A 25502-nucleotide genomic window follows, 5' to 3' on the forward strand; every position below is an offset into this window, starting at 1 on the left:
CTTCAGCCTCAAACTGATGGAAACCTACCTGAGCTTTAACAGGCCACGCCCACTCCTGCTGCTGCCTTCAGGGCGCCTCGGAAACTAAGCTTTCTTAGTTCAGAAGTGGTAAATACGGTAGGACTTGCTGAATGCATTCAAGTGCTATCGGTTGGAAATGATAACCAAATCATCCTTCATATAAAACCATCATAAATAATCTGTGTTAACTTCTAAATCACCTCTTTTATAGACCTGTTTTTATGTTTTGTCTTTAATTCCTATTATTTTTCCTATTGTTTTATCCTGTTCTTATGTTTTTTTAAGCCATCTTCTTGTTTTTACTTGTTTTATTTTATGAATTTGGCGTTTGCTTTGATTGTTAAAGTACATTGTAAACAGTTTTTTTTAAAAGTGCTGTACAAATTAAGTTTATTTTATTACTATAATAAAATGGATCTTGTAACAAAAGCAGCTTTAGTAATTGGGGTTAAACCCATATATTGATTTCTTACTATTGTTCTTTGATTTAAAAATCAGACATCAGACAGTCTATCTCTTAATATAATATGTAAGTATAATTGATTAATATTATACTGACTGTCTCTTAACCTGAATTCATTCAAATGCAACATTTTGGTCAGATTCAAAACTGTGAATAGGCCTATTTGTAATTTTTACATTGACATGATATGACATTGATATAAAAATGATCAAATTTAAAGATATTTAGTATCAACATAAAATATCAGCTATTGGCGGCTTCAATCCAACAATATTGTTATCGGCATCAGCTTTCAAAAACCAATATCGGTTGAATCCTATTAGCAGAAGTAGTGGAAAATGCTCATCAGGCATGTAATTAATGTTTTAATTAATTCAATAGCCAAAACATGTTGTAAGCCTCACTTTTCCCATCACAGCTGCCGTGTTCGCTGCCCCTAAACGTCACATTTCAGCAACACGGTTATCATAGGAAGTTTCCAGTCATGTTAATCTTTTTTTTTTTTTTTTTTTTTTAATAATATTTTTAATCATTTTTTGGGGGTAAGAAGATGTTCAAAGCTCTGAATCACATTTTTTTTTTTTTTAATAAGACACTCCATTTGCTACAGAATGAAAACAGTTTGAAGCTGATATTCAGATTCAGTATTTACCTAGCAAATGTTCCAAATGTTTATATATTTTACAAGGAAAACGTCTAATTTGAGTGTAGATTCTTATAGTTAAGAGTATATTTCAGATAAAACTAGACGGGAAACTAATAAATAAACATTCCATACAGGACAGACTTGGGTTTCAGTTTTGTTTTATTACTAAAAAAGGCACCAAATACAGGCATCATCATCATATTGATAGCATTGTAGTTATTTTCCACAAAATGATAGCACCAAAAATATAATGTTATTTCCCCGACTTCCCGTTCCCATGTTTCTGGATAGGCACACAGTTGAATGAAGACGAGGGGGGGGGGGGGGGGGGGGGGGGGTAAGGACGGGGGGCGCGGGGGTGGGGGTTGGGGAGGGGGGGGGGGTTAGGAGTGACAAATCAATATCCCACATTAAAGAAAAGCTTCTTCTTCTTCTGCAGTGCTCAGTTCTTCTCTCCAGCCAGTGTCAGACACTTCCACAAATAAGAAATATTAACAGAATGGGTACATCAGTAGCTGAGGCTTACATACAGTAATACGTCATATGAGGGTAACATAATGATACATAAATGAGAAAAATAAAAACATATTTGAGTGACAGAGTGGGTGTCAATACAAAAAAAAAAAAAAAAAAAATGAGTGAGGGGTTTTGTGTCTTTGGGCAGAACGAAGGCATACAGTAGACACGCATCTCGTATAAAATACTGTAACATGATAAAAAATAAGAATAATTATTTTTAAAACAGTTGTAAGGCTAAAGCATCTCTACTGTGGACGGGATCGCAACCCAAAACATAATGCAAGTTGAATTCAAAGTGCACACAGTCGGCTGAAACACTCTTTCTCTTCCATACAGTGACGGTTCATATTACAATCAAGTGGAAAACTCACTTTCTCATTATAGGGAAGAGAAAAAAAAAAACACTTTGGATGATTTGACCGCGAGTTTTTGAAATTCATGAGGAAAAATACTGCATGGCACTTAATATTGGCAGCTGTCTAGGTAAAAAAACAAAAACAAAAAAAAGAAAATTGTGGTTTCACGTAGCTGAAACAAGTAGCAAATATACTGTATGTTTTACAACGTGACAACACATGTCGAAAAGTAAGGCTTGAAATAGACATTTTCAAATGCAAACAAAGTACCTGCTCATGAGGGAAGGATTAACAGAAGTTATGGCGGTAATTGCACTTGAATTGTTATCAGTCATTATTTACAGTCTGTGCTCGTTCAGCCTCGGGCGACAGCAGCTCACTGCGGCTGCTTAATACTTTCATAGTGGTCAGAGACAGGTGTAGCCGTTATACAAGTCCTCCCTCTGCTCACTGCTGCACGTCGGACTAAACACCAAGAGGAACTGTTTGGAAAAATTTTAACTTTCCTCTCTTTTCAGTCATCAGAAGATGGTTAGTGAAAGGGTTATTTTCTGTCTTGAGGTCCATTCAAAGCTGTGTGTGTGGTGTCTTGTACCAAAAACACTCTCAATCCATTTTTCCACGTTCATTTTCCAGCATCTCTCTGAGCCTTACCAAGAACAGGCTGTTTCTGTCACTGTGTCTTTAAGGCTCATTAATATTAACGATCCCTCTGTTCTGATTGGCTAACCGTTTCAAGTGAGACACCGCAGCCCGGCAGCTACAGGTAGGGAAAACTCTCCGGTTAATAAACAATGACAACCGCTCAACCGCTTTGAAAAAAAAACACCAAGAGGAACTGTTGGGAAAAATTAAACTTTGCTCTGTTTTCAGTCATCAGAAGTTGGTTAGTTGAGAGAAGCTAGAGTTCACTGGTACAAAAAACTAATTTTATTCTACCAAGGTTCCCAAACTCACTTGGACATCAAGGAATTTCAATGACTTTTAAGGTCTTGATTGTGAAATTCAAGGACTCAAAATTGGCTTATTTAGGGGTAAAATTTCACCACAGAACCTGAATAGATAGATCGGTCCTTCCACTGTTTGCCATAGTAATTTGGCTAGTACCGCATAAAATGGCGACTATGCAATTTTAAGGGTTAGTTGCTATGGTAACAACACAAGTCTGGACATTAAGGCTGTAAAGTCTGTCACACTGTCTTGAGAACTGAGCAGATGAGTCAGTCAAGCAAACTGTCAAAACTCAACTGGAAGCTAACGTTAGCGACGAGGCTAACGTAGCTTCATCACAGACTGTACTTCTCTCTCTAGCTCTTCTAGTCAACATTAGCATGTTAGCAATCCATGGCAGCAAGGAGACAGAGAAGCTGCTTTGGTTCTTGCTGTAAAACCTCTCAGCTCAGTGACTTGCTGTGAGTCGCTTTATACACAAGCTAGTCCAACGGGTCACATAAAAATGGCCGCCGGAGCGTTGATTTGAATGGGAAAGACCGTTCTATCTGTTCTGAACTTGTCAGTCAAGAAATCCTGGTGAAATCCTTCATGTTGAAACTGGTTTTCCTCAGGTTATATTTTACAAAAAAAAATGTACGGTCTTATTTTTCTCAAATCCACAAACGTTCAGGGATTTTCAAGGCCGGTTGGAACTCCTTTCTACTCTGAGACATTAAAGAATTAATTATCTGCAGTAACAGCACATGATATCAGCAGGATGAACACATGAAGGAGGACTTGTACAATGGCTACCACTCTACAGTAATGACAGTGATCGTTACAGTGAAATGACACAATGCAGCAGAGAAGTGTTTAGTCGAAACAATCACCAGTGTCTGAGCTACCAGTCATCGTTTTGGTGCTGAAAGGACGCAAATGTCAATTTAAAAAAAAAACATAATTTTCCCGTGAGTAACGTTTCAAACGGGAGTTTTGGCGGCCAGATGTGACGGACTCTCCGGACGCTGAGTGGATTCCTGAGGTAGCCCAGTTGTGAAATGATTTCATCGCCGCGTACGGAGCCGGCTGCACGCCACACGCTTCCCTTTTTCAGACTCGGTATAAAAATACATTAACAAACATCTCATTCCATTAAGTACAAACTCTCTTTTAGAAAATACCATTTTTTCTCATATTTCCTCCTCCTCCTCCTCCTGCCTCTCCTCTTCCTCCTCGGCGTCCGGACAGCGAGGTTCAGACCTCGGTGCCGTCGTTGAGGTTGTTGTGGAGCTTGACCTCCAGGTTGACCTCTTTGACCCGGGCCTTGCCGTTGGGCTCCTGGTTGCGGTTGAGGATGTTGATGTTCCTGACGGTGCAGTGCTTGCTGCTGAAGTTCTTCTCCAGGCACTTGTCCATGCACACCTCCACCTTGGTGTTGAGCGGATACTCCTCGTACACCTTGGGGGACTTCTTGCTCTTCTTCTTGCCCGCCCGGCGGCAGCGGCGGAACAGGAGGCAGGAGGCGAGCAGGACGAGGACCAGCAGGGTGACGGCGGCCACGCCCCCGCCCACCGAGCTGCCCACGTGGGCGTTGAAGGAGGCCGAGGGCGCCGTCTCCAGCCGCAGAGACTTCATGTTGGTTCCGTTCTTCACCTGGTCGCCCTCGTTGTCGTAGATGAGCGACTCGTCCAGCGTCAGCCGCCCGCTGCGGTCCACCAGGTCGCGTCTGGAGCGCCGGTCCAGCTGGTAGGTCAGAGAGCGCTGGATCCTGGGGTTGGACCTCGACTCCGGGCCGATCACATAGATCACCTGCAGGTACCACTGATGTCCCGCCTCCACCTGTCAATCAACACAGAGAGGTGGACAGAGGGCGTTAGCTACTGAGCTGAAACATACCTGTCCAGAGGTAAATTTCACATTCATTTTCTCCATGGATGTTTCAGAAAATCATTTAAAAAGAGTTTTAAGCTTCAAACAGAATCAACCAACTACCAGTTAAATCATGAGTTTATACCAATGGATTCAGAAAACATATATACTGAACAAAAATATAAACACAACATGCAACAATTTTAAAGATTTTACTTAGTTACAGTTCATATAAGAAAATCATTCATTGAAAGACAATATGGGAAATGCTCACTAACAGGGATGGAAACAAAGTAATGCACAAGATTTGAGAGAAATAAGCTTTTTGTGGGAAAAATTATGGGATCTTCATCAGGTCAAATTCAATTGTGTGCGGGTTCTACCTTTTAACACATTTACTTCCGCAATCCAACATTTACAGCAATCTCCATCTAACAAGATCGCATGGCGCTCAAGGTCTACATGACACTACGGTCCCTGACACCGATGGTCTGCAGGTGAGTCCTGCTTACCTTGTAGAGAGCGTCAACTTTCATGGTGAAGCCGTCGACGCCTGGCATGCCGGCCATGGACTGCAGCTCCGGGCTGTCGGAGGCGAAGTTTGCCTCGAAGGGAACGTCGTGGAAATATCTGTCACACACGTCCGGCTGCTTCCGGTCCTGCAGCGGGAACCAAGGAGAGACAAAACACTCAGAGGACGGAGCATCTGAACCTGCGCTTTCTCTGGCTGCTGTTTAGCAGGATTATCATGACTATCATGACAGGTACAGGTGTAGCTGTGGTTCAAATCCCTCTGCATACTGCATGCTTGCTGAAATACTGCTGAAATAGTACTGAAGTACTGCTGAAGTACTACTGAAATACTGCTGAAAGACTGCTGAAATAGTACTGAAATACTGCTGAAATAGTACTGAAATACTGCTGAAATAGTACTGAAATACTGCTGAAGTACTACTGAAACACTGCTGAAAGACCACTGAAGTACTGCTGAAATACTGCTGAAGTACTACTGAAACACTGCTGAAAGACCACTGAAGTACTACTGAAATACTGCTGAAAGACTGCTGAAATAGTACTGAAATACTGCTGAAATAGTACTGAAATACTGCTGAAATACTGCTGAAATACTGCTGAAAGACCACTGAAATACTGCTGAAATACTGCTTCAGTGGCACAGTTTTCTATGTAAAAATCAAGTTTAGGCTTCTCTCTTTTCATCTCTTGGAAGTTACAAATTATATAGTCGGCTGAAAGTGTTGTTTCAAAATATGCTGCTGTGGTTCAGTGCAACATACAAGAAATAATTATCTGCAGCATTAATGCAAGAGACATGCAGGACAAATGCATGAAGGGGGAATTCTACAGTGGCTGATAGGTAACAACAACAACAACAACGACAACAATGACAACGACCAGACAGAGATTTGCGTGGTGAAAGAATGCCAGTCATTTGAATAGCCCACAGTCTTTGAATATCTCTTTAAAGGTCTAGCTCCAGCCCATAGGGAAGCGGTCAGACTGGTGTGTCTGGTGACTGGCGGTGTGTGTGTGTGTCTGTGTGTGTGTGTGTGTGTGTTTGGGCGGGGGGAGATTGAAAAAGTGTACATTACAGCAGGAATAAGGTCAACTTAGAAGGATTTAAAGCAAAGACCTCAAGAAAATATAAGTACTACTTGAGGGTCAGACTCATAAAACTTCAGCTGTATGATTGTCTTCCAACAGCAACAAGCCCACTCAGCAGAATATCAATAGCACTGTGTAACAGTACTGTTATCATTACAATACCAATTCACATAAAACATAATAATACCACTATAGACTTGAAAGTCCACTGAACAGTTTAGCGACTGCTGAGTCAAATCAAAGCCAAATGATACCGCTGGCTCATTAAAGCCAATTCAGCAAAAACCCAGAAACCAACATGAAAGCAGCATTTCACTGTATGAAATTAAATGAGCATTAATGGACAAATTAAAAGGTTTTTCTTCCAAAAGGAGATTACCAAAGTCTCAAAAGGAGACAACTACTCTTACAACATCAAACAGAACAAATCAATTTCTGGCTCTTTTTAAAGGATACGAGCATGGAAACAGGCACGGCAATCTCATTAAAAGTATGTATTGTACTGTTATGTTTATTTAATTAGAGAATATTTGAAATATGACAAGTAGGCCTTCATCAGACATCATTCTTCTTGGCCAAAATGTCATGTTTTAAATATTATGAATTTAAATAAACATTACTTTTAATGCCCATCCATTTTGTACTTTAAAACAAATTTGTGGTTGAACCTCTGCTCCTGTTGGTGGAGCCTGATTTTTTATCCTGTGTCACACCACTTTATAAGGAAAGTGACTAATATGGACAAAATGGTAACACAGTCTGAATCCTCAACATTTTAGAAATATTGAATAATGAACATGAAATGATTTGTTTCCCCTGAAATGGGCATATTATGTTTTTGGAATAAAACTTTTCAATTATAGAGCACAAAATGTAGTAAATATAGACTCCACAGTATGATGTTGCAAAGACAAGATAAGATTCATAGACATACAGTACATATATATTTAGTTTACCAGCAGCAGGAAGCGGTGCTTGAGGTGCTTGTTGGGCTGGATGCAGCCGTACTGCGGCCCCTCGTTGTACAGCGTTCCTGTCGGGTCGAAGAAGGGAACGTATCCGTCTCTCCCTGTGCAGAGGTAAACCTTCTCCAGCTGCAGCTTGTAGGCTGCGTTCAGGTTCTGCTCCGGGTTCCACAACACCCGGCCATACAGGGTCTGACCTGGGGGGGGGGGGGAGAGAGAGAGGGAGGGAGAGAGAGAGAGAGAGAGAGAGAGAGAGAGAGAGAGAGAGAGAGAGAGGAGAACAAGAGAAAGGGTTATTCATAAAACTGTTTGCTGTTGAGTTTTATGAATAAAGGTGAGAGCGTTTTACACATCTTTTATTAAATTAATCGCCTCCTCTGTGTCAAAATTTGGAAACTTCAGTGTGAAAAATGGCGTATTATTTAAGTAGTAAACAAGACAGGAAGGGGATCTTCTGAGATCCAAAACGAACCAATAAGCACCTGAGGGTTCCTCAGCTAATATCTCTAAATGGTAAAGAATGTTAACTCATTTTTAAAGAGGCTCCTCAGGGAACCTTCCTGGGTTCCCTTGTGGTTTATAGAGTGAAAAGAATGATGTAAATGACTGAGAAAGTCCACATGCTGAATAAGAAAGTGTACATAAAGTAAAGCTTCTCTGGTGCGTCGCAAATCAAAAAACGGAAATCCGCACTCTCAAAAAGATAACTTATAAATAATAATAATATGCTTTCTTTATATAGCACCTTTCAAAACAATTGTTACAAAGTGCTTCACAACAAATAAAAGCATGGAGTTAAATATAAGGTAGTGTCAATAAAAATGCAACTAAAACATGAATAGTTAAGTAAATAAAAAATAATCTTGATTGATTTATTTTACAAGTTTCAAATAAAGAATATGCAATGTTTCGTCAATGACCTGACAAAGCCTACAGTTTGCCAAGCTGCATATTTTTTATTTGAAACATGTAAAATCAATAAATCAGTCAAGATATCTTTTTGAGAGTGCGGATTTCCTTAAAAAACCATAATGTAAAATAGGCCCATGGGTGCAGTGAAGCTCTCCAAACCGTCGTACCCATGGAGAAAGCTCCCTTGTAGTCCATCTCCGCCATGGAGACGTCGGCGGCGGCCGGGTCCAGCAGGAAGACCTTCTCGTTGTTGCACAGCTGGAACTCGGTGTTGAGGGAGTAAACCACTGGAACCGGCCGGTTGGTCTGCTGGAAGGCGATGGGCACCAGGAACCTATCAGAGGAGAGCAGGAGGGTGAAGAGGGAGACGATTGGACGACAGGCTGACGACTGATCTGCTGTCCTGCTTCTACACCATGATCCTCAACAAGAGACTCGTACTTTAACTTTTTTTAACCTTTCTAACTTTTACCGTAACCTTGGAGTCAAGTTTAAATACTCAAAATTAAATTATTAAATCAATAAATAATTAAACAAATCAATATTTAAATGTATCATTTTATTTAGAAATATTCCACAATAGCCCTTTTCACACTGTTATTGTGAAAAGGGCTATAATTAAATGTTTATAACAATAATTGGTATGTTTTAATGGAATATTTCAAAATAAAATGGTACGTGAACCTACACAAACTGAATATACCTTCAAAAAGTATTGGAAATGGCATCTGCACTGCTAACCAACTGACTGGAAAACACTGATTAAAACAAAACTTGCATCTCCCACGGCTATTATCTTGGTCTTAATATGTTCTTATCTAATCATGTAACTTTGATGTTTACTGTTTATCAGTTGTAGATCCCTTTCATGAGATGTCTCAAACTTGTTGAATTTCTCAATGTTGTTATGTTGTAATATCTGAGCCTAGTATTGTTCATCATGTACTGTCTGTCTTGTCAGTTGTTTTGTACAGTGTTTGTTGTGGCCGTAAAGAATAATAAAATGACATCAAAACTCATCAATCTATAATGCGGAATGGTTCAAAAACAACAAAATGTATAAATAAGTAAAGGAAATAAAATAAATGAAAATAGCCTTGATGCCCTGGTGCGATACTGAATGTGTGAGTGTGTGTTGTGAGGCTTATAATAATTCTCTACAGCTGTAAGTGTGGAGGCTGCAGACTTACTTCTCCGGGGCGTGGGCGGTGCAGGACAGAGGCTTGTCTCCGGGGTCGATCCAGGGCTGGGTGGGCTGGACGGTGCAGGGGACCAGGAAGACCGTGTACTCTCCAGAATAGTCCTTCCTGTTGAATAAGACGACGCAGAGGGATTAACACCACAGCCAAATAACATTCTTTGAAGATCCAAAAGGAGCCGATAAGCATCTTAAGGGTTTCTCAGAAGTCAATATCCCTGAAGGGCTTTTTTTGGAGAAGAGGATGGGTATGGTTAGGGTTATGAAGGGGTTCTTCAAGGACTCTTCTGGTGTTCCTCAAGGCTCTCTCTTTAGAATGAAGAGAAAATAAAATTTAAGAAGCCCTAAGGTTCCCAAAAAGTTCATGCAGCTGATGCAGTAAAGCTTCTAGATGGAATTTAGTGCATCAAATAGAATTTTGTTCCTTACTGGTCCCTATAGAATAAATGTCCCTATGGATGTAAACCTTGAGCGAGGCACTTCAGCTCTATCATTTTCCCAAAACATAACAATTGATGCAATTTCAGAATTAATATCTGTAGACTCCTGCTCACTGTCTTCACTTACAAGGATTTTATTTCAATTTTATGTCTACAGATTTTGACTTTATCCTTCTCCTCCGACGCACCTGGCACATACACACGGTTGTGTAAAGATGATCTTTTTAGAAACTTGATGCAATTTCAAAATTCCCATTTCAGTTAAACTGTAAAATGAGACTGTCAGTATCATGGAGACATTTGAGCCAACATGGCTGACAAGATTACCACACTCCCTCTGGTTATGTCCACGGCTCCGGATGAACCTACTGACCTGCTGTAGGAGCTGGTGGCCCTCCACAGCTGGTAGGGCGAGTCGAAGGTCTGGGCGCTCCACAGCAGCTGCAGGTCGAACTCGATGCCTCCCAGGTGGTCCGGGGCCATCAGGTGGGACTTGTGGCCCGGCAGGGTGTGGTGTTCAGGGACAAACTGACCTGGAGGAGGTAAAGGAGGTCAAAATGAAAGAACAAAAGGAAAAGAGAAAAGTGTTAGGTTTCATTCAGCCGACATTCACTGCTTCAGAACAAAGCTGAAGATTTAAGATTCCTCCATTGCTCTTTTTCTACATTGGCAAAGTCACTCAGTCCACATGTCACGGGTTTTGTTGGGGACGAACCTCTGAATTTGGCGTGGGTTTTGAACTCGATCACCAGCCGTCCGTCTTCTCTGATGTAGATCCTGATGATCTGCAGTCTGGCTGAGAGCACGCTGTCCGTCTGGATGCCTGCAGACAGGAAACACCCACCAGGAGGTCAGAGGTCACATTGAGATTGAAACAGAGACAGGTGGGAGGAGTGTGGGTGAGGTAAAACGCAGGGCAGTTGAGGCGGTGGAAATCTACAATCTTTTTACCACTAACAAAGGTCTCTGTTCTTACCTGCATTATATTTTAATGTTTCTGTACTATTTCCAATCTTAAAGTTCCTGTACTTTTGTTATCTGTACCCCAGAAGCCAAGCAGGGACAGGGGATGCAAATTAGCTTTGGCTAGAAACCTGCAAGCATAGCATCTATTTTGTATTTTGAAACAATGTTTAATGCATTTGTCCCTGTTAAATAAATGAGTAAATAAAAATAAAAAGCAAAAGCAAAGCAGAAGTTGCAAGAAATCGTCTGGTAATGGTCTGGTATTTTTGTGTTTACAAAATACAAATTTGGTTCAACTGGATAACGGGATAGACGCAGGACAAATGCATGATGGGAAACTTCTACAGACCCGTCCTCCAGAGCACGGTGTCGTAGAAGAAGGAGAACTCCATCTCGGTGTGGTGCTCCAGAGACGCCCAGCCCCTCGGCGCCGTCACGTAGATGTAGGACACGTAGAGAGGAACCTGCACCGTCAGGAAGGACTGGGCCGAGTCCCGCACCTGGAGCACAGCAAGAGAACCTCGGGTTATCTGCTGACTTCACTTAGAGGACAGGTATTTATTTGAAAAAAAGATGGGCTAAAGTGGTTAATAGCAACTTAATTACACCTACATATGATGACATAATACTATTAATAATCACCTATACCTGTGCGTAAGGTGAAAGATAACAAGCCACGGTTTATTTATTTATTCTTCTGTTCTTTTTTTCTTTTCTCTTTATAATTGCTTCATTTATATTTTTATTTATTCGACTATATTTATGCTTTTTCTGTTGTAGAAAAAATGTCAAAGCAAAGATGTATTTGAAACGTATCATACATGTTGTAAAATGAATTCTTTAACAAAGTATAATATTATTAATGAAAACAAGTTATTTTCTTCAAGCCACTGTTACACTGCCTTCCTCTCTGCATTCACTGCTTTACTTCAGCAGCCTGCAGGTAAACTGATGCAAATGTGACTTTTCAAGTACAATGCAAGCTAATTTAATGGCTTTTATTTATCCATGCATATTAAACAGAAACGGTAGACAGAAAACATTAAGTGTGCATGTTATTTATTTAGGTATTTAGGTTAGTCAGCCACTGTACATAATTATGTAATTTTTTTGTTTTCTTTTGTCTATCTTGTCTTTTATGTATATATGTTTTGATGACTGATGTTGGGATGTTAATAACTGGTAATGTTGGTATGTATGTTTTATGTGAATGTTTTTTTATGACTTTATGACTCCGGGCTTCTTTCCTCTCCTGCACAATTCATTTAATTCTATTGTTGTGTTGTCCTTTTTTTTTTTTTAATCATATTTTTATCAGAACTATCGTGCAAATAAACTGAAACTTGATTTTATCCCAGCGTACCTGGAAGTCTGCGGTGACCGAGCCGCCGCAGACGTCGATGAGCTCGGTCATGTCGTAGAAGGCGTCGAAGGTCCAGATGCAGCTCTTCAGGTTCAGGTGCTTGTAGAGCTGCAGGCTCTTGGCCTCGCGGACGTTGGGGTTGAACTGGTACGGGCGGTCGTACCCCGGCCCCAGAGAGATGCTGTCGTACGACACGTCGTCCAGGAAACCCGTCTCTGTGGAGACACAAACGCAGAGGAACGTGGATGTTGACCCTTGACCCATGAGGAACTTTGGTTGCATGTAAAGTGGGAGATCTAGGAACTGAAGCTTATTCTACAGCTCAGGTTAGCAGAATCAGTATCTTCTTTTAAATCCCTTCTAAAAACTATTTTTATATAAATAAATTAATTAATAACGGTTCTATTATCAACGCCCTGGTTCTTTATTATGCTGTTTTGTCTTCACTTTCTATAGTTTTTGGTCTGTTCGGCTCTTAGCTGACTTTTACTATTCTGTAAACACTTTGTAACATTGTTTGATTAGATTTGATTTTAAGACTTTTTTGTTTCTTTTCTTTTTTCTCTTTTATCTATTTTATTTTATTGTGTTTTGCTTTATCTTTATTTTAATTATCTGCTTCATGCCTTATTTATTGTGTGGTGTCGTGATATTATCTACTATCTGTTTTGTGGTACTGTTGTTTTACTATCTTGTCATTTTATATACTGTGAAGCACTTTGTAAACTGTGTTTTATAAAAGTTTATTATCATACTGTTGCACTCACACTGGATGTGAACATCAGCTAAATTTCTAAAATGTAAAACGTCATGTAAATGGTTTTGCTTTGTAGAGTGCAGGTGTTTTTATTTGATCTATTCAAATTCTGCGGGGGGCTTTTGATGCATGAGAACACACAGCAGGTCCGTGTGTGTGTGTGTGTGTGTGTGTGTGTGTGTGTGTGTGTGTGTGTGTGACTGACCGGACAGCCCCTGCAGGTCTTTGAGGGTGACCAGGTTGGAGCAGACGTGCTGCTGGCGGTAGATGGACTCGGACAGCAGGAAGTGCAGGTTGTGCAGAGGCATGGTGGACACCAGGGGGAGCATGCCGTCCTGGTGGGGGATCTGCACCGAGATATGGATACTGGACAGGGACACACAGAGCGAGAGAGACCGTTACAAACAATATACAGTATATGCCATTTGGAGGGGACTTTCTATACAAATGAACAGGATACAGTATTTTTTTCTTGCATGGTTTTGGTCCCAGTGGGAATCAAACCCCTACACCTTGATATACTTTATCTATTGCGCAATACAGGACCACAACTGCCTTGCTCAAGGGCAACTCATCAGTAGTCGCTGAGGAAGAAGACAGCGCTTTTCAATCCCGTTCTCTGTCCAGCTTTTCCGAGCCAATTTGGGATTTGAACCAGTTACAATCTAACTACTCTTTACTTCTTAGGCCACTGCTACACTGAGTGTGTCGGAATTTGGTTCTGTACTAGTAAATGCCAGTATGTGTGTATGTAGATACACAAATCAACACACAGATCAACACACCCACAACTAGTTACCAGACCATTCCTTGTAACTCTGGACAGCTAAAAAGAGAGAAAAACGAGATTTTTCCAAACAAGTTGGAGTAAAAATGCAGCAGCAGTTCAGCAATCATGTGTAAAACAGGGACTTCAATAATGGGTATATTTGTAGGTGTATTCTACTGTTGTACTCTTAGGGTTTGTGGGGTGAGTAAGTTTGTAAGGGATGCCATCTTAAATTCAAGTTGGATCTGTGAAAACAGCCCTGATGAACTCCTATGCCCGGCAAATCACCACAGAGAGCGAATTAAACTATAAAAAATATTTAGCCCTGACCCAGAGGTTGATTTCCTTTTGTTTTTCAGTGTATGTGCCCTGAAAACTTTTTGTGTCCCTCTGTCCCTGTCCCACTACCACCACTCCACCGTCACTCCTAGCCGCCCCCCTCCCCTCCTCCTCCTCCTCCTCCTCCTCACCGGTTGGGGTGCTCCTTGTGCTTGACGTCCAGGTATTTGAGCGTGGCGATGAAGGACTGGGCCTGGAAGCCTCTGGCGGTTCCCGTGGTAACGGGGGTGTGGCAGATGGAGCCCTCGGTGCCGATGGTGGCGATGTTGCTCCTCAGCGGCGTTCCCAGGTGCCCCGCCTTGTCCCTGGCCTGCGCCACGCAGCGCACGTGGAAACGACGGCTGAAATAGATGCTGTCCAGGACCTGAGAGAGAGAGAGAGAGAGAGAGAGAGAGAGAGAGAGGCAGCAGGGAGGTTAGAGGTCACAGGGCAGGATGGAGCTTTACCAACATTTCTTTGGAGGCAGAGTGAATCTCATTTGTGGAGTTAAACTTGGGCAGAGTCAAAAAAAACTGTTTTTCTGGCAAAGTCACGTTAGACTGAAGCTCAGTGAAAAAGACAAGAGGTAAGAGAGGAGGAAGCTAATATTATGAAGCCTAGCGCTCTGCTGCTAACTGAAAAAATACAATCTATCATACTAAGTTATCTAGGTTAGCTAGTTAGCTAGCTGACCTTCAAGTTCAAACTAGCCACACTAGCCATGAAGCAATGAAATAAAGAAATCATTGCCATTATTTATATTTTGTCCAGTTCCTTCTTTGCCATTCAAGTTTTCCAGTTAGCTAACTTGCTGTGGTTCTTTGGCTCAACCAATCAGATTATTTCTTATTTCTGCCTCCAGAGCAGAAATGTTTGTACAAATCTCCAGTCTGCTGTCACAGGTTCCATCTGTGCAAAAGCCAATGTGTCTATCAGTGCTGTGTCTCCTGTCAAAGTGTCTGAACAAGACACTGAACCGCTACCTGCTCACTTATTTTAAGTCGATTTAGATAAGAGTGACAGTCTGAAACGTAAACTGTAAGAACTGAACCCTCAGTGGAGGAAGGGCTGAAAGAAAATATGTGTTTCAGACATGGGTGAGCACCCTTATACCTGCTTACACACACACACACACACACACACACACACGCACACTATAAACATCCATCTCCCTTTATCTCCTCCTCTCTGCCTGAGCTGCTTGGAGAGCTGAAGAATCAGACATATGCTGAAAATCTTGTTTTTTGGAAAGGAATTGCTTTATCTAATCTTCTCTCTCTCACACACACACACACACACACACACACACATACACACACACACAGTCCACTGTCCACTTCCACACACACACACTCCCTGTCAAATCCAGTCACCCATCCTGACTGAAACACCCCTCCATCTGGTCCCGACCAGGAGGCCAGGAGTGTGTGTGTATGTGTGTGTGTGTGTGTGTGTGTGTGTGTGTGTGTGTGTGTGGGGGGGGGTGTATCTGAAGCCAAGCCATTATGCAGCAGGGAAATTTTGCAGTGGCAGCCAGACCCATCACACACCAATGCAAACCTACTGCCACTATAACCAAAAATCAGTAAGGTAATCAGCTCATTTGTAATTTTTAATAATTGGCAAAAAATATATAGATTTGATCTTATTTGGGTTTTTATGTTTCACTGCTTCAATTAAATAGTCAAACTATTGAAGATCAGGCAGTAGACCATAATTCAGTTTTTTGCTTCTGCATTAACTAACAAACTATGAGGCATTTTAGCAGAAGTGAAAACATTTATTCACAAATGTGTATGCAGTTGTGAATACCATTTTGCATTCATTCAAATGACAATTTACAAAACACAAATTGAGGTGTTTCTTTGTGGATAGTAAAACATATTTGTGGTCTGTTTTTTTTACTTACAGATCATGGTACACACATTTGTGGATTATACTTATATATTTATTTATTATTGATATAATTCTACCCCTTTAGTGCATCAACATCTTGGTCCAAGCCAGCTGAGTTGGGATCGACTCTGATTGGTGGAGCTGACTACAGGCTTGGTGCTTGTGTTAAATTCCCAGCAAAGATTTTGACACTGAATCGATATTGATATGGCAGCCTGCACCAGTGTTGAAAACACATGTAAATATCGCACCAAAATGAAAGTTGAGACATCTGTAGTCGTCTTTCACTGATATCTGCGTCGTTTTGTGAAAATTGGGACCTAAATATCTTTCCGATATCAGTTCAAAACAGTTTCTAAAGCTAATTTAATATGAATTTTTACTGTTTTGTAAAGATTTTGTGCTCATTTGGGGCGATTTTGAACTTGGCCTCATCCTACATATCACCGCCAAATGTTTGCTGGGTGACTTCTGATTGGTGGAGCAGACTACAAGCTCTTCACTTGCTCACCCAAAATGCCTCTAATGAAGCGAAGAAAAAGCCACAGTGAGAAAACGACAAAAAGCAACGAACACCAGAGGCTCCGTCTATTTCTAATCAGTGGTCCCAGCTCACCATGTGGTTGATGCCGGTGTACGGAGTGTTGTCTGTGACCGTCTCGAAGGGGGAGCGGGCGCCGCTGGCGTCGGTGGGCGCCGCCACCTCCCAGGAGAAGTGGACCTGGGTCTGGTTGATGCCCGCCTCCTCGCAGCGCTCCCTCATCACAGAGTATTTGGGGTAGTGGGGGTCGCAGGGCGTGACGCACACCAGGGGGTAACCGGGTGACGGCATCTTCTTACTGCCCTCCTTGGTCACCTCCTGGACGTGGTCGTAGTCGGAGAGAGAGACCACCTGGAGAGCAAGGAGGAAGGGAAGGAGAGGAGAGGAGGAGAGGAGGGGATAAAGTTAGGGAGAGGGAAAGTATGGAGGAAGATGATGTGGCCTTTGTTGTTTTTATTCCTGAACAATCCAGTTAGATATTGAAGCCATCCAGGCTAACATTGGCTGCTCGAATGTAAACAACAATTTAAAAATGTCATTACAAAGTGCAAATAATATAATTTGGATGGAGAGTTTGTGAAATTGTGATGGTCAAACATGTCATTTGTGATTACTACAGCAGAATAACATTGAGCTAATATCGCAATTCATTTTTCTGCCCACGATACGTATTGTCACATTTTTGCATTGCGATATTTTGAATTTCGATATATCGTCCCATTACTAGTTTCCACTGGGAAGCTCTTTTTTTGCTAGTAATGCTAAAAAGATCCCTGAAGTAAAAGCTGGTCATGGCTCCTGCTGTTGCTTTGAGACAATTGAAAACCTATTTGAAGTGAGGTGCTGTTTTGTTAGAAGTTGTTGAGTTTCTAATTTCCACCACTTGGCACTCTGAGTGATAAAAACACACTAAACTGTCAGCGCTGTTGGAAACAGGCAACAGCGTGCTTGTTCAGCTGTGATGAGAAGAGAAAAAGAAGCGAGCAGAAGTGACATTCCTGGACGAATCTGAGTTACACCTGGTTCATGCTTTACACAGAAATGGGCGCAATGGAGTGTGTGCAGTCAAAATGATAAAATTGTGGCCAAAATGATTGATCACGTTACAGTTGCATGTGATGTTGTGCTCCACCTGAAATTTGAAACAACACAAACAGTGCTGCAACACCTTTGTTCAGTATTGGCTAAACAAAGAGGAACTGGATTTTTTCTTGTTTGGAGTGCAGAAAGCTGAACTTTCTTACATCATTACTAAAGTACTGGAGCAGTCAGGCAAGCAGTCGTCATGAGAAGGATGAATGCTAAGTTCAGTTCCTGCATGTCCAGCCACACAGAAAGCAAGAGCCAAGCCTCAACATGTTTGCATAGTGACAATCATCTCGTACAAAGCACAGCTATGAATGAATGCCTGGATGAAGTTTCCTTACAATGGGCGGGGAGGGGAGGATGAGGCTGCCTGCAGCCTCCTGGTCCAGAATGGTCACTGTTGCCGTAGTGATGTCCCCGAGCACCGCCTCCACCGGGTCGTCGGGGCCGAGGACCAATGAGAAGGACTCGTGCCACTCCCGGTCCTCATTGGACAGAATCTCCACTTTGAACAGGATGTGGTCCATCCCTACGGAGCAAAGTAGGCAGAGACTTTTAAGTCATATTTTAGGGTTACTGTGATAAACTTAATGACATCACCTCACTCTCCTCCAACATCCATGCTAAGTTTCAACCTAAGCCCTCATCCTAGTTTATAGGAAAAAGGAAAGTTACAGTAGATCAGATCCTGTGTATTAACAAAAGAACATTATCTTATAACACTATCATTAAAAATATAACTTTGAGGGCTTTGCAAATATGAAAACCTCTTGTCTGGCAATAAGCTATTTTGTTTAAATTAGGTTCATGAGGAAGTTCGTCACTGACCCGGAGTGAACTTCAGCACGCGGCTCTTGGGGTTGTAGTCGACTCCGGACTGGGCCGACCCGTCCCGGGTGCTGCAGCGGATCTTGGACGTCCGGTCCAGATCTCCTCGGCGGATCACCTTGATGTTGAGCACCTCGATGCCGTCCGGACCGGGCGGCTCCCGGACCTGATAGGACGCCTGCTCAAACTCTATGGTGGGAGCTGAGGACAGAGGAGAGGATCACAGGTCACACTGACGCCCTCTGGTGGTTTAGCTTTAGGGCTTGATCTATTTACACATAGCGGAGATATAAAAACTGAAAGGGAGAGAAGACATACGATCTGTGAAGGTGAGACAAAGAAACCCAAAGGGAATTATGGAAATGTCTCACCCAAATAAAAAAAAAGAATAAAAGAAAAAATCAAGATGACAAGATGGCAACAGAAATTAAATAACATCTCAAGCTCAAGATGGGAAGAGTATGATACACAAAAATCAAAATGCATAAATAATAAGAAAGGGAAATAAATATTTGTACTAGGGTTTAACTGCTATGGCTTTTTGAAGGCAGATACTAATTACCACCTATAAAAAAAAGAATACATTTACAAAAAAAACATTATATGAATTAAAAATATGCAAAGAAAACAAAATTTCACTGTTGTTTTTATATGTAATTGTGGTCAGGGAGGAGCCTCTGTTATATCTGCAATGGACAACATGACTGGCCCACATCTGATTTTTAATAAAAGGCCGATGTCAGCCCGATATATTGACAAACGGATATATCGGTCCCACCCGAATGTGTATCTGAAAATTGAGCAAAGATTATTTTTCAAAAGTTCAGAAGAGGCTGCACTGAGAGAATAGTCTACATTTCAAAATATCCCATACAGTGATAGCAATATTTCAAAAACACAATTCAAATATCTCTCAACCAAACTATTTTCCAGACCATTCTTTGTAACTTCCAACAACTGCAAAGATACCAGAACTTGATTTTTCCACACTAAACTACTAAAACTACTACGAAAACTATTATGTCTTCATCTGTAAATCTGCTGTCTGTGTCAGAGGAAACTGAACGGCTGCTCACCGTCTTCGTCGTTGGTGATGGTGATGGTGACGATGTCGCTCGCGCCCACCATGGCGCCGCTCCAGTGGTCTCCCTGCGGCGTCCCAAGATGCACCTGGAACTCCTCCTCGGGCTCGAAAACAGAGTCGTCGTTGATGTGGACCGTGCAGTTCTTCACCTGGGACACGCACAAACCAAAAACTTCAATGTCGAGATCGGTGGTTCTCAACCTGGGGTTCGGGGACCACCAGGGGGTCCTTGAGGGGGTTACAGGGGGTCCCCAGATAAACACACATGTTGTATCTCTTCTTTTTCAGTTTTTATCATTTGCATGTGGAAATAAACCTGACCCAAAACATGTTCAAAATGCATATAAACGACAGCTTGCCTTTAATTAACTCGTATCTACTTTTAATAAACTGTCAGTAGATCCTACCTTCTCTCCCTTGAGGAAGGTGATGCGTGAGTCGTCTGCGTTCCTCCTCTCCTCGAAGTCGTCCATCACCATGGCCGACATGGTGCGGGTGAAGCACCGCACCGACGACTTGAAGCTCAGGTCGCCCGTACGGATGATGGGGATGTGGAGGACGCCGTCTTTCTCCTTCACCGTGTACGCACTCTTCTCAAACTGCATGCTGGGAACTGGGAGGGGGGGGGAAATGGGATCATAAGTGGCAGGTAGAGCAGCGGATGTACACCTGATATTCTAAAAATACAGGTAAGAAGGCGTTATTTTACATTCATCCGACTGAGATGTGAGGAGCCTCAAATTAAAGATGAGATGCATATCGCTGTTGTTGTTTGAAAACCACATAACTGAAATTTTGGTGATTTTCATGTTTTCACTGAAGGATTACATGCTCCTCTATGGGTTTGGGCTTATGAAACACTTTCAAAACCACATTGGATAAACTCAAAAATACATCATGGCCATCAAGCTAGAAAGCAGGCTGTTATTCTTAGCTCCTGAAAAGTTGACATTTTGGAGATTTTTCACCCTGTCATCTTTCCAGTCATGCTACACTGGAGGTTTCTAAACTTAATCTCAAAATAGTGAATAAAGGTCTTGGTGGATTTAAAAAGTTATTTTTTTTAAGTCCATGACCTCCCATTTTTTTCTGTCAATCTCCACTGTATACTACAAAAAGGAAACTCCATCAAAAATGCATTTCCAAACATCGTGTGACCTCCGGTGTGTACATACTGTCCTGGAAGGTGTCAGTGATGACAACGTTGGCTTCATAGGGCTCCTGGAGGACGGCACCCTGGGGCGAACTGAGGAAGACCACGAAGGACTCGGATCCCTCGATGGCCGGGTTCTGGATGTCGTCCATGATGGTCAGACTGCACGTCTGGAACAGGGGAGCGGGCCGCAGCGTTAGCAGTGTGGTTAAAGGTTTCCTAAAATGAAGTTTTCACTTTAATCTAACCTACAGTCTCGGTTTATATAAAGACATGGTGGAAGGAACTTCTAATGTGTTTTGTTGCTGTCCCCCGTGTTCAGCTCAATGTGATTTTTTTGGGTCTTAAAAAAAGCTCCTCCCCTATAGCTGGAGCCCCTCCCACTTCAGGCTTAACCAGCTCCATTTACTATGGAGCTGGAAGGGAAAAGAAAATAGTAAATGGAAGATAAGGTTTCTATATATTTGTCTGCATACTTGTCTGTTTTTACATGTTTATTTGTTTGCATACTTTTATATAGGCCCTCACTGTAAATTCGGCTTTTATTCAGCTTTTAACTGTGATAATAAATTCAACTTCAACGATGAGTGTGTATTGCAAAATATAGAGAAGAGATATAAGAAGCAGCCAGTCGTGAGTCCAAAAAAAAACAAAACAGTATGCCTCCCAACTTGCCTTTGATAGTGCAAGCTCAAAAACAAGAATACACTTTGGTATTTCCATTGAAAGTAGGAGGAACCTGAGACAGACCAAAGGAAACAAAACTGATGCTAACTTGGACGTTTCTCTCTTAGACAGGTAAGCACACTTTTATTCTTTTAATACTTTTATAGTATACTTTTAAACGTGCCTCATCATTCAATTCAAAAGAAGAATACCAAGACACTTTGACTTACAGATAAACAGTCAGATAAACAGTCATGTATTGAGGCAAACAACAGCTGTGTCTTCCACATGGTGTCACTTCTGCACTTGCACTTGCATATAAGAGTGTCTGAGTTTTATCTGCAAGGTAAAGTGCCTTGGCATCCTTCCTTTGAAGTTCAATTCTCACCCTGACAGCCAAAGAGCAGCGGCGGGTAAAGTGTGATACCGAGGGAAGACCTCCTTGAACATTTATCTGTTATATAAATATGTTATCCTTGTAGATGTGAGAGGCAATCTAGACCGCAGCCTTGAAGTGACACCAAATTATTTTGGTGTAGGTGACGGCATGCCGCAGAACCTCTCCCCCGCTCTCCTCACCTCCTCGGTTTTGCCGGGTTTGAACTCCACCTTCTTGGAGCTGGGGATGTAGTCGACCCCCGGGCTGGCCGAGGGGGGGTCCGAGGGCCGGGTGGCGCACCACACCGACGTCACCGAGGACAGGTCGCTGCCGTGCCGCAGCACCGGTATTTCAATCGTACCTGGGGTCGTGGAGATCGTGGTTCAAGAGAAAGATGAAATACAGGTTTGGAACGTCGAAAAGTAGCAGGATTCCTGTATTTTCAAAGTACAGATGTAGCCATTGTAGAAGTCCTAAGACTATTCATGCTTGAATATTTCATCTGCTCCATTTCCCCACGGAGATAATTACATTTTCCTCTTTATTTTATACAGTAGCACTAACTTCTGACAGCTGAAAAGAGAGTCAAACTTAATTTTCCCTAACAATTTAAGGTAAAAGTGCAGAAGTAGTTCAGCAAGAATGCAGTAAAAAGCAGGAATTGTACAATGAATACGGAAGAGGATTAGGGCTATATGTGAAAAATGTATTTGAGTTCTGAGATTACTCTCAGAATTAAAATTAAAAGTCAGAATTCTGAGATTTCTGAGATTCTGAGTGAGAATTCAGAAGTCAGATCTCAAATTCATTTTTCACATGTGGCCCTAATCCTCTTCTGTAAATTAAGACTTCTCCTACCTGCATCTTCGCTGAACGTAAAGGTGGCGTTCCCCAGAGAGACGGTGGACGCGTCGTTGGGCCCGTCGATGATCACCTTGGCCACCATCACGTCTCCCGTGCGGGCGTTGTCCGAGGCGTCCGACAGCACCAGCTCGAACTCCTCCGACAGCTCGTACTCGCTGTCGTCGATGAGCTTGACGTCGCAGGTGGACATGCTGACGCCGGGGCCGAAGACGACCCGGTTGTCGCCGGTCATGCCGCGGCTCTTGTAGTCGGAGCCGGACTCGAGGGCGTGGAGGCTGCTGCCCTGCGCCGACTTGGCCACAGTGTAGCAGAGAGCCGAGACGGTGCTGGAGGCGTCGCCTTGGAGACGGGGAGGAGGAGAGGAGAGAGAGGAGGCAAAGACTTTCAAATGTGAAGAAATGTGAAGAACAGCAAGCATTCAAGAGAAATGAAACACACTTGCTGCTGTATATTGATCTTTATCTATGAGGACCAGAGGTGGGGACACAAGTCACAGTTTCAATCGCTTGAGACTTGATGCATGAAGAGAAGACTTGAGACTTGACTTGACTTGGGTTCTGGTGACTTGGGACTTGACTCTGACTTGTACTTTGATGACTTGAAAAGGTTTCTAAAGTCTTGACTTGAGATCTTGTGTTTGTGTAAATGACTCAGATTGAAAGTGATGAGATTTGTTCCAGCAGACGACTGAATTTAAATTCTGTTTTCTGAATTTGTATGGAATGATTGAATTTATTGAAGTTGAAACTGATTATAGAAATCAAACTCATGATGCTCTTACCAAGTTTTTATCCTATTAAAACCATATTGCATTGAAAAGTCCTAGATATTTAGTTTTCTTTAAGATATTAAACGGATTGATTTGTTCTGACTTGACTTGGTAATCTACATTTAGACTTGGGACTTGACTTGAGACTTGTGCCTCAAGACTTGAGACTGACCTGGGACTTGAACAAAGTGACTTGGTCACACCTCTGATAAGGACTGTAGCAGTTGTGTTTCTGCTGTTTTGGGGTTTCATTCACTGCACAGGAGGATGTTTGGGGGTTTGTTTATGCTCCCTGTCATATCTTAATATGCTTATTTGAATTTTTCCCAGGAGCAGCCTAAAAAAAAAGTTAGAAAAAAGTTTTTAACACCAAACATAACCATATTTCATTGCAATAAATGATTTAATAAATGGTTTATGACCCAACTGTTCCTGCCTCAAATGAGTTTTTCAGGTAGTTAACACTGAAAATAAGTCTATTTAACTATCTGACCTGGCTCACACTCATCCTGGCTGCACATTCACTCTGTTGCTGCTTAACTTGGTGTTGCAGAATCTTGTTCTGCACGCCTCTACCCAGTTAGAAAACCCTTCTGTACCTTTCCTCTCGATGGGGACGTGGATGAAGCCGCTGCTCTCGTTGACGTGGTACGTCTTCTTGTCAAACTGCAGCGTGGGCTCGTCCTCGGTGTCGTTGATGTTGACGAGGGCGCGCGTGGCGGCGCCCAGCAGAGCGTACACGGGCATGCTCAGCTCCACCTGGAAGCTCTCCGTTCCCTCGAACACCTTGTCGTCGTTGATGATGATGGTGCACACCTTGGTGTCCTCGCGCTCGTCAAACTGGACCTGCAGACGGAGGAGGCGATAGCGGTCTTTCTCAATGTGCGTGCTTCTGTGTTTCTGTGTCGTCCATGATGTGTTTAACGTAATATCTAACGGCCGAAGTATGAAAACTAAAGAACGCAGACAGATAAACATTGCAGAGTTTTACTTGCCAGCAGCAAAATATCGAGGATGCATCAGACGGTGATTTGGCTGACAAAAACAAATGAGAAGCCCCAAGATTCATTGTGAGAACAATGCATTATGTCAATATGCATTATGGAAATCTATTGACGGTTGAAACGGCACAGAAAATTAACCCCTGTGTGTCTTCATTGATTGTGCAACTTCAAGCACACAGCTGATGTCAAACTGTAAAGACATTTTCTGTGTTTGTGTTCTTGGGAAGAACGTTTTCCATCCAAGTATCGACTTGGAACTCTCGGCTTTGATAATCACCTCATATTTTTGCGAACAATTATTTTATTTCGTTTAACAGCTATTTGTTGAATAGCTGATTGTTTGAGAAAAAAAAACAGCTTACAATACTACAAACATAATCGCACAAGGATCACAAGGAGGAGAACGAGGGGATAATCAACATGGTGATTTGCTGGCTAGTTTAGTTCAACCAAAATGATGATGATGTTTGTATTCTGAGGCCAATGCAAACCGATGGTGGAGCAAAGTTGAGGTTTCAGTAGTTGATTATAGCGCTTCATAACTTTGTTTTAAAAAGTAATTAACAATAATAACATGCTAATAATGTCAGACGAGCTGTGGGTTGGAGTGAGGCTCAGTCACCTGCCCGGCGTACTCCACGTAGTCCTGCTGCCCGGGCCGGGACCCCACGCCGGAGGTGGAGGTGGCGCTGCCCTGCTCGGTGCGGCACAGCACGATGGCGTACTGGTTCAGGTTCCCGCTCCGCTTCACCGTCACCGCCACCGTGCCCGCCTTCTCGCTCACGTTGTAGCTGTGGAACCACCAGAGAACATCAGAACCCACACACTCCTTGACTTTTTTTAAAGAGTTGAGACCCGATGTTGCCTCACCACGGGATTAAAACCTAACACCTTAATTTTTTTACATTGATGTTATACTACAGCTTATACTTTATACTTGTCAAAATCAATTTACAATGAGTGAGCAGTAGGGCTTCAGTGTCTCGCTCAGGAACACATTCGATATTTCTGGGATCAAACCTCTGACCTTATGTTTACAGGATTGTCTCTCTACTGTATTGTCTGTATTGTCTTGACTGATTGATTGATTGATTGATTTACTTTACAATATACA

At 42.2% G+C, this 25502-nt stretch overlaps 1 protein-coding gene across 1 annotated transcript in view; it reads right to left on the reverse strand.

Annotated features, from left to right (window-relative positions):
• Positions 1–2983: 2983 nt before the first annotated feature.
• Positions 2984–25502, reverse strand: part of fras1 (Fraser extracellular matrix complex subunit 1) — a 265678-nt gene continuing 243159 nt past the window's right edge. The window contains exons 53-73 of the mRNA XM_071923837.2: positions 25011–25179; positions 23984–24230; positions 22610–22954; positions 21952–22112; positions 20729–20876; positions 19961–20166; positions 19546–19702; positions 18470–18670; positions 17983–18170; positions 16631–16906; positions 14271–14503; positions 13237–13397; positions 12275–12489; positions 11261–11411; positions 10661–10768; positions 10319–10478; positions 9498–9614; positions 8475–8641; positions 7387–7592; positions 5320–5466; positions 2984–4777 (exon numbers count right to left, since the gene is read on the reverse strand). Coding sequence (XP_071779938.2) covers positions 4193–4777; positions 5320–5466; positions 7387–7592; positions 8475–8641; positions 9498–9614; positions 10319–10478; positions 10661–10768; positions 11261–11411; positions 12275–12489; positions 13237–13397; positions 14271–14503; positions 16631–16906; positions 17983–18170; positions 18470–18670; positions 19546–19702; positions 19961–20166; positions 20729–20876; positions 21952–22112; positions 22610–22954; positions 23984–24230; positions 25011–25179 — 4348 coding nt within the window. The 3' untranslated portion in view covers positions 2984–4192. The remainder of the gene's footprint in view (positions 4778–5319; positions 5467–7386; positions 7593–8474; positions 8642–9497; positions 9615–10318; positions 10479–10660; positions 10769–11260; positions 11412–12274; positions 12490–13236; positions 13398–14270; positions 14504–16630; positions 16907–17982; positions 18171–18469; positions 18671–19545; positions 19703–19960; positions 20167–20728; positions 20877–21951; positions 22113–22609; positions 22955–23983; positions 24231–25010; positions 25180–25502) is intronic.

The sequence above is a fragment of the Centroberyx gerrardi genome, chromosome 8 (genome assembly GCF_048128805.1).
Source record: "Centroberyx gerrardi isolate f3 chromosome 8, fCenGer3.hap1.cur.20231027, whole genome shotgun sequence".
Taxonomy (NCBI): domain Eukaryota; kingdom Metazoa; phylum Chordata; class Actinopteri; order Beryciformes; family Berycidae; genus Centroberyx; species Centroberyx gerrardi.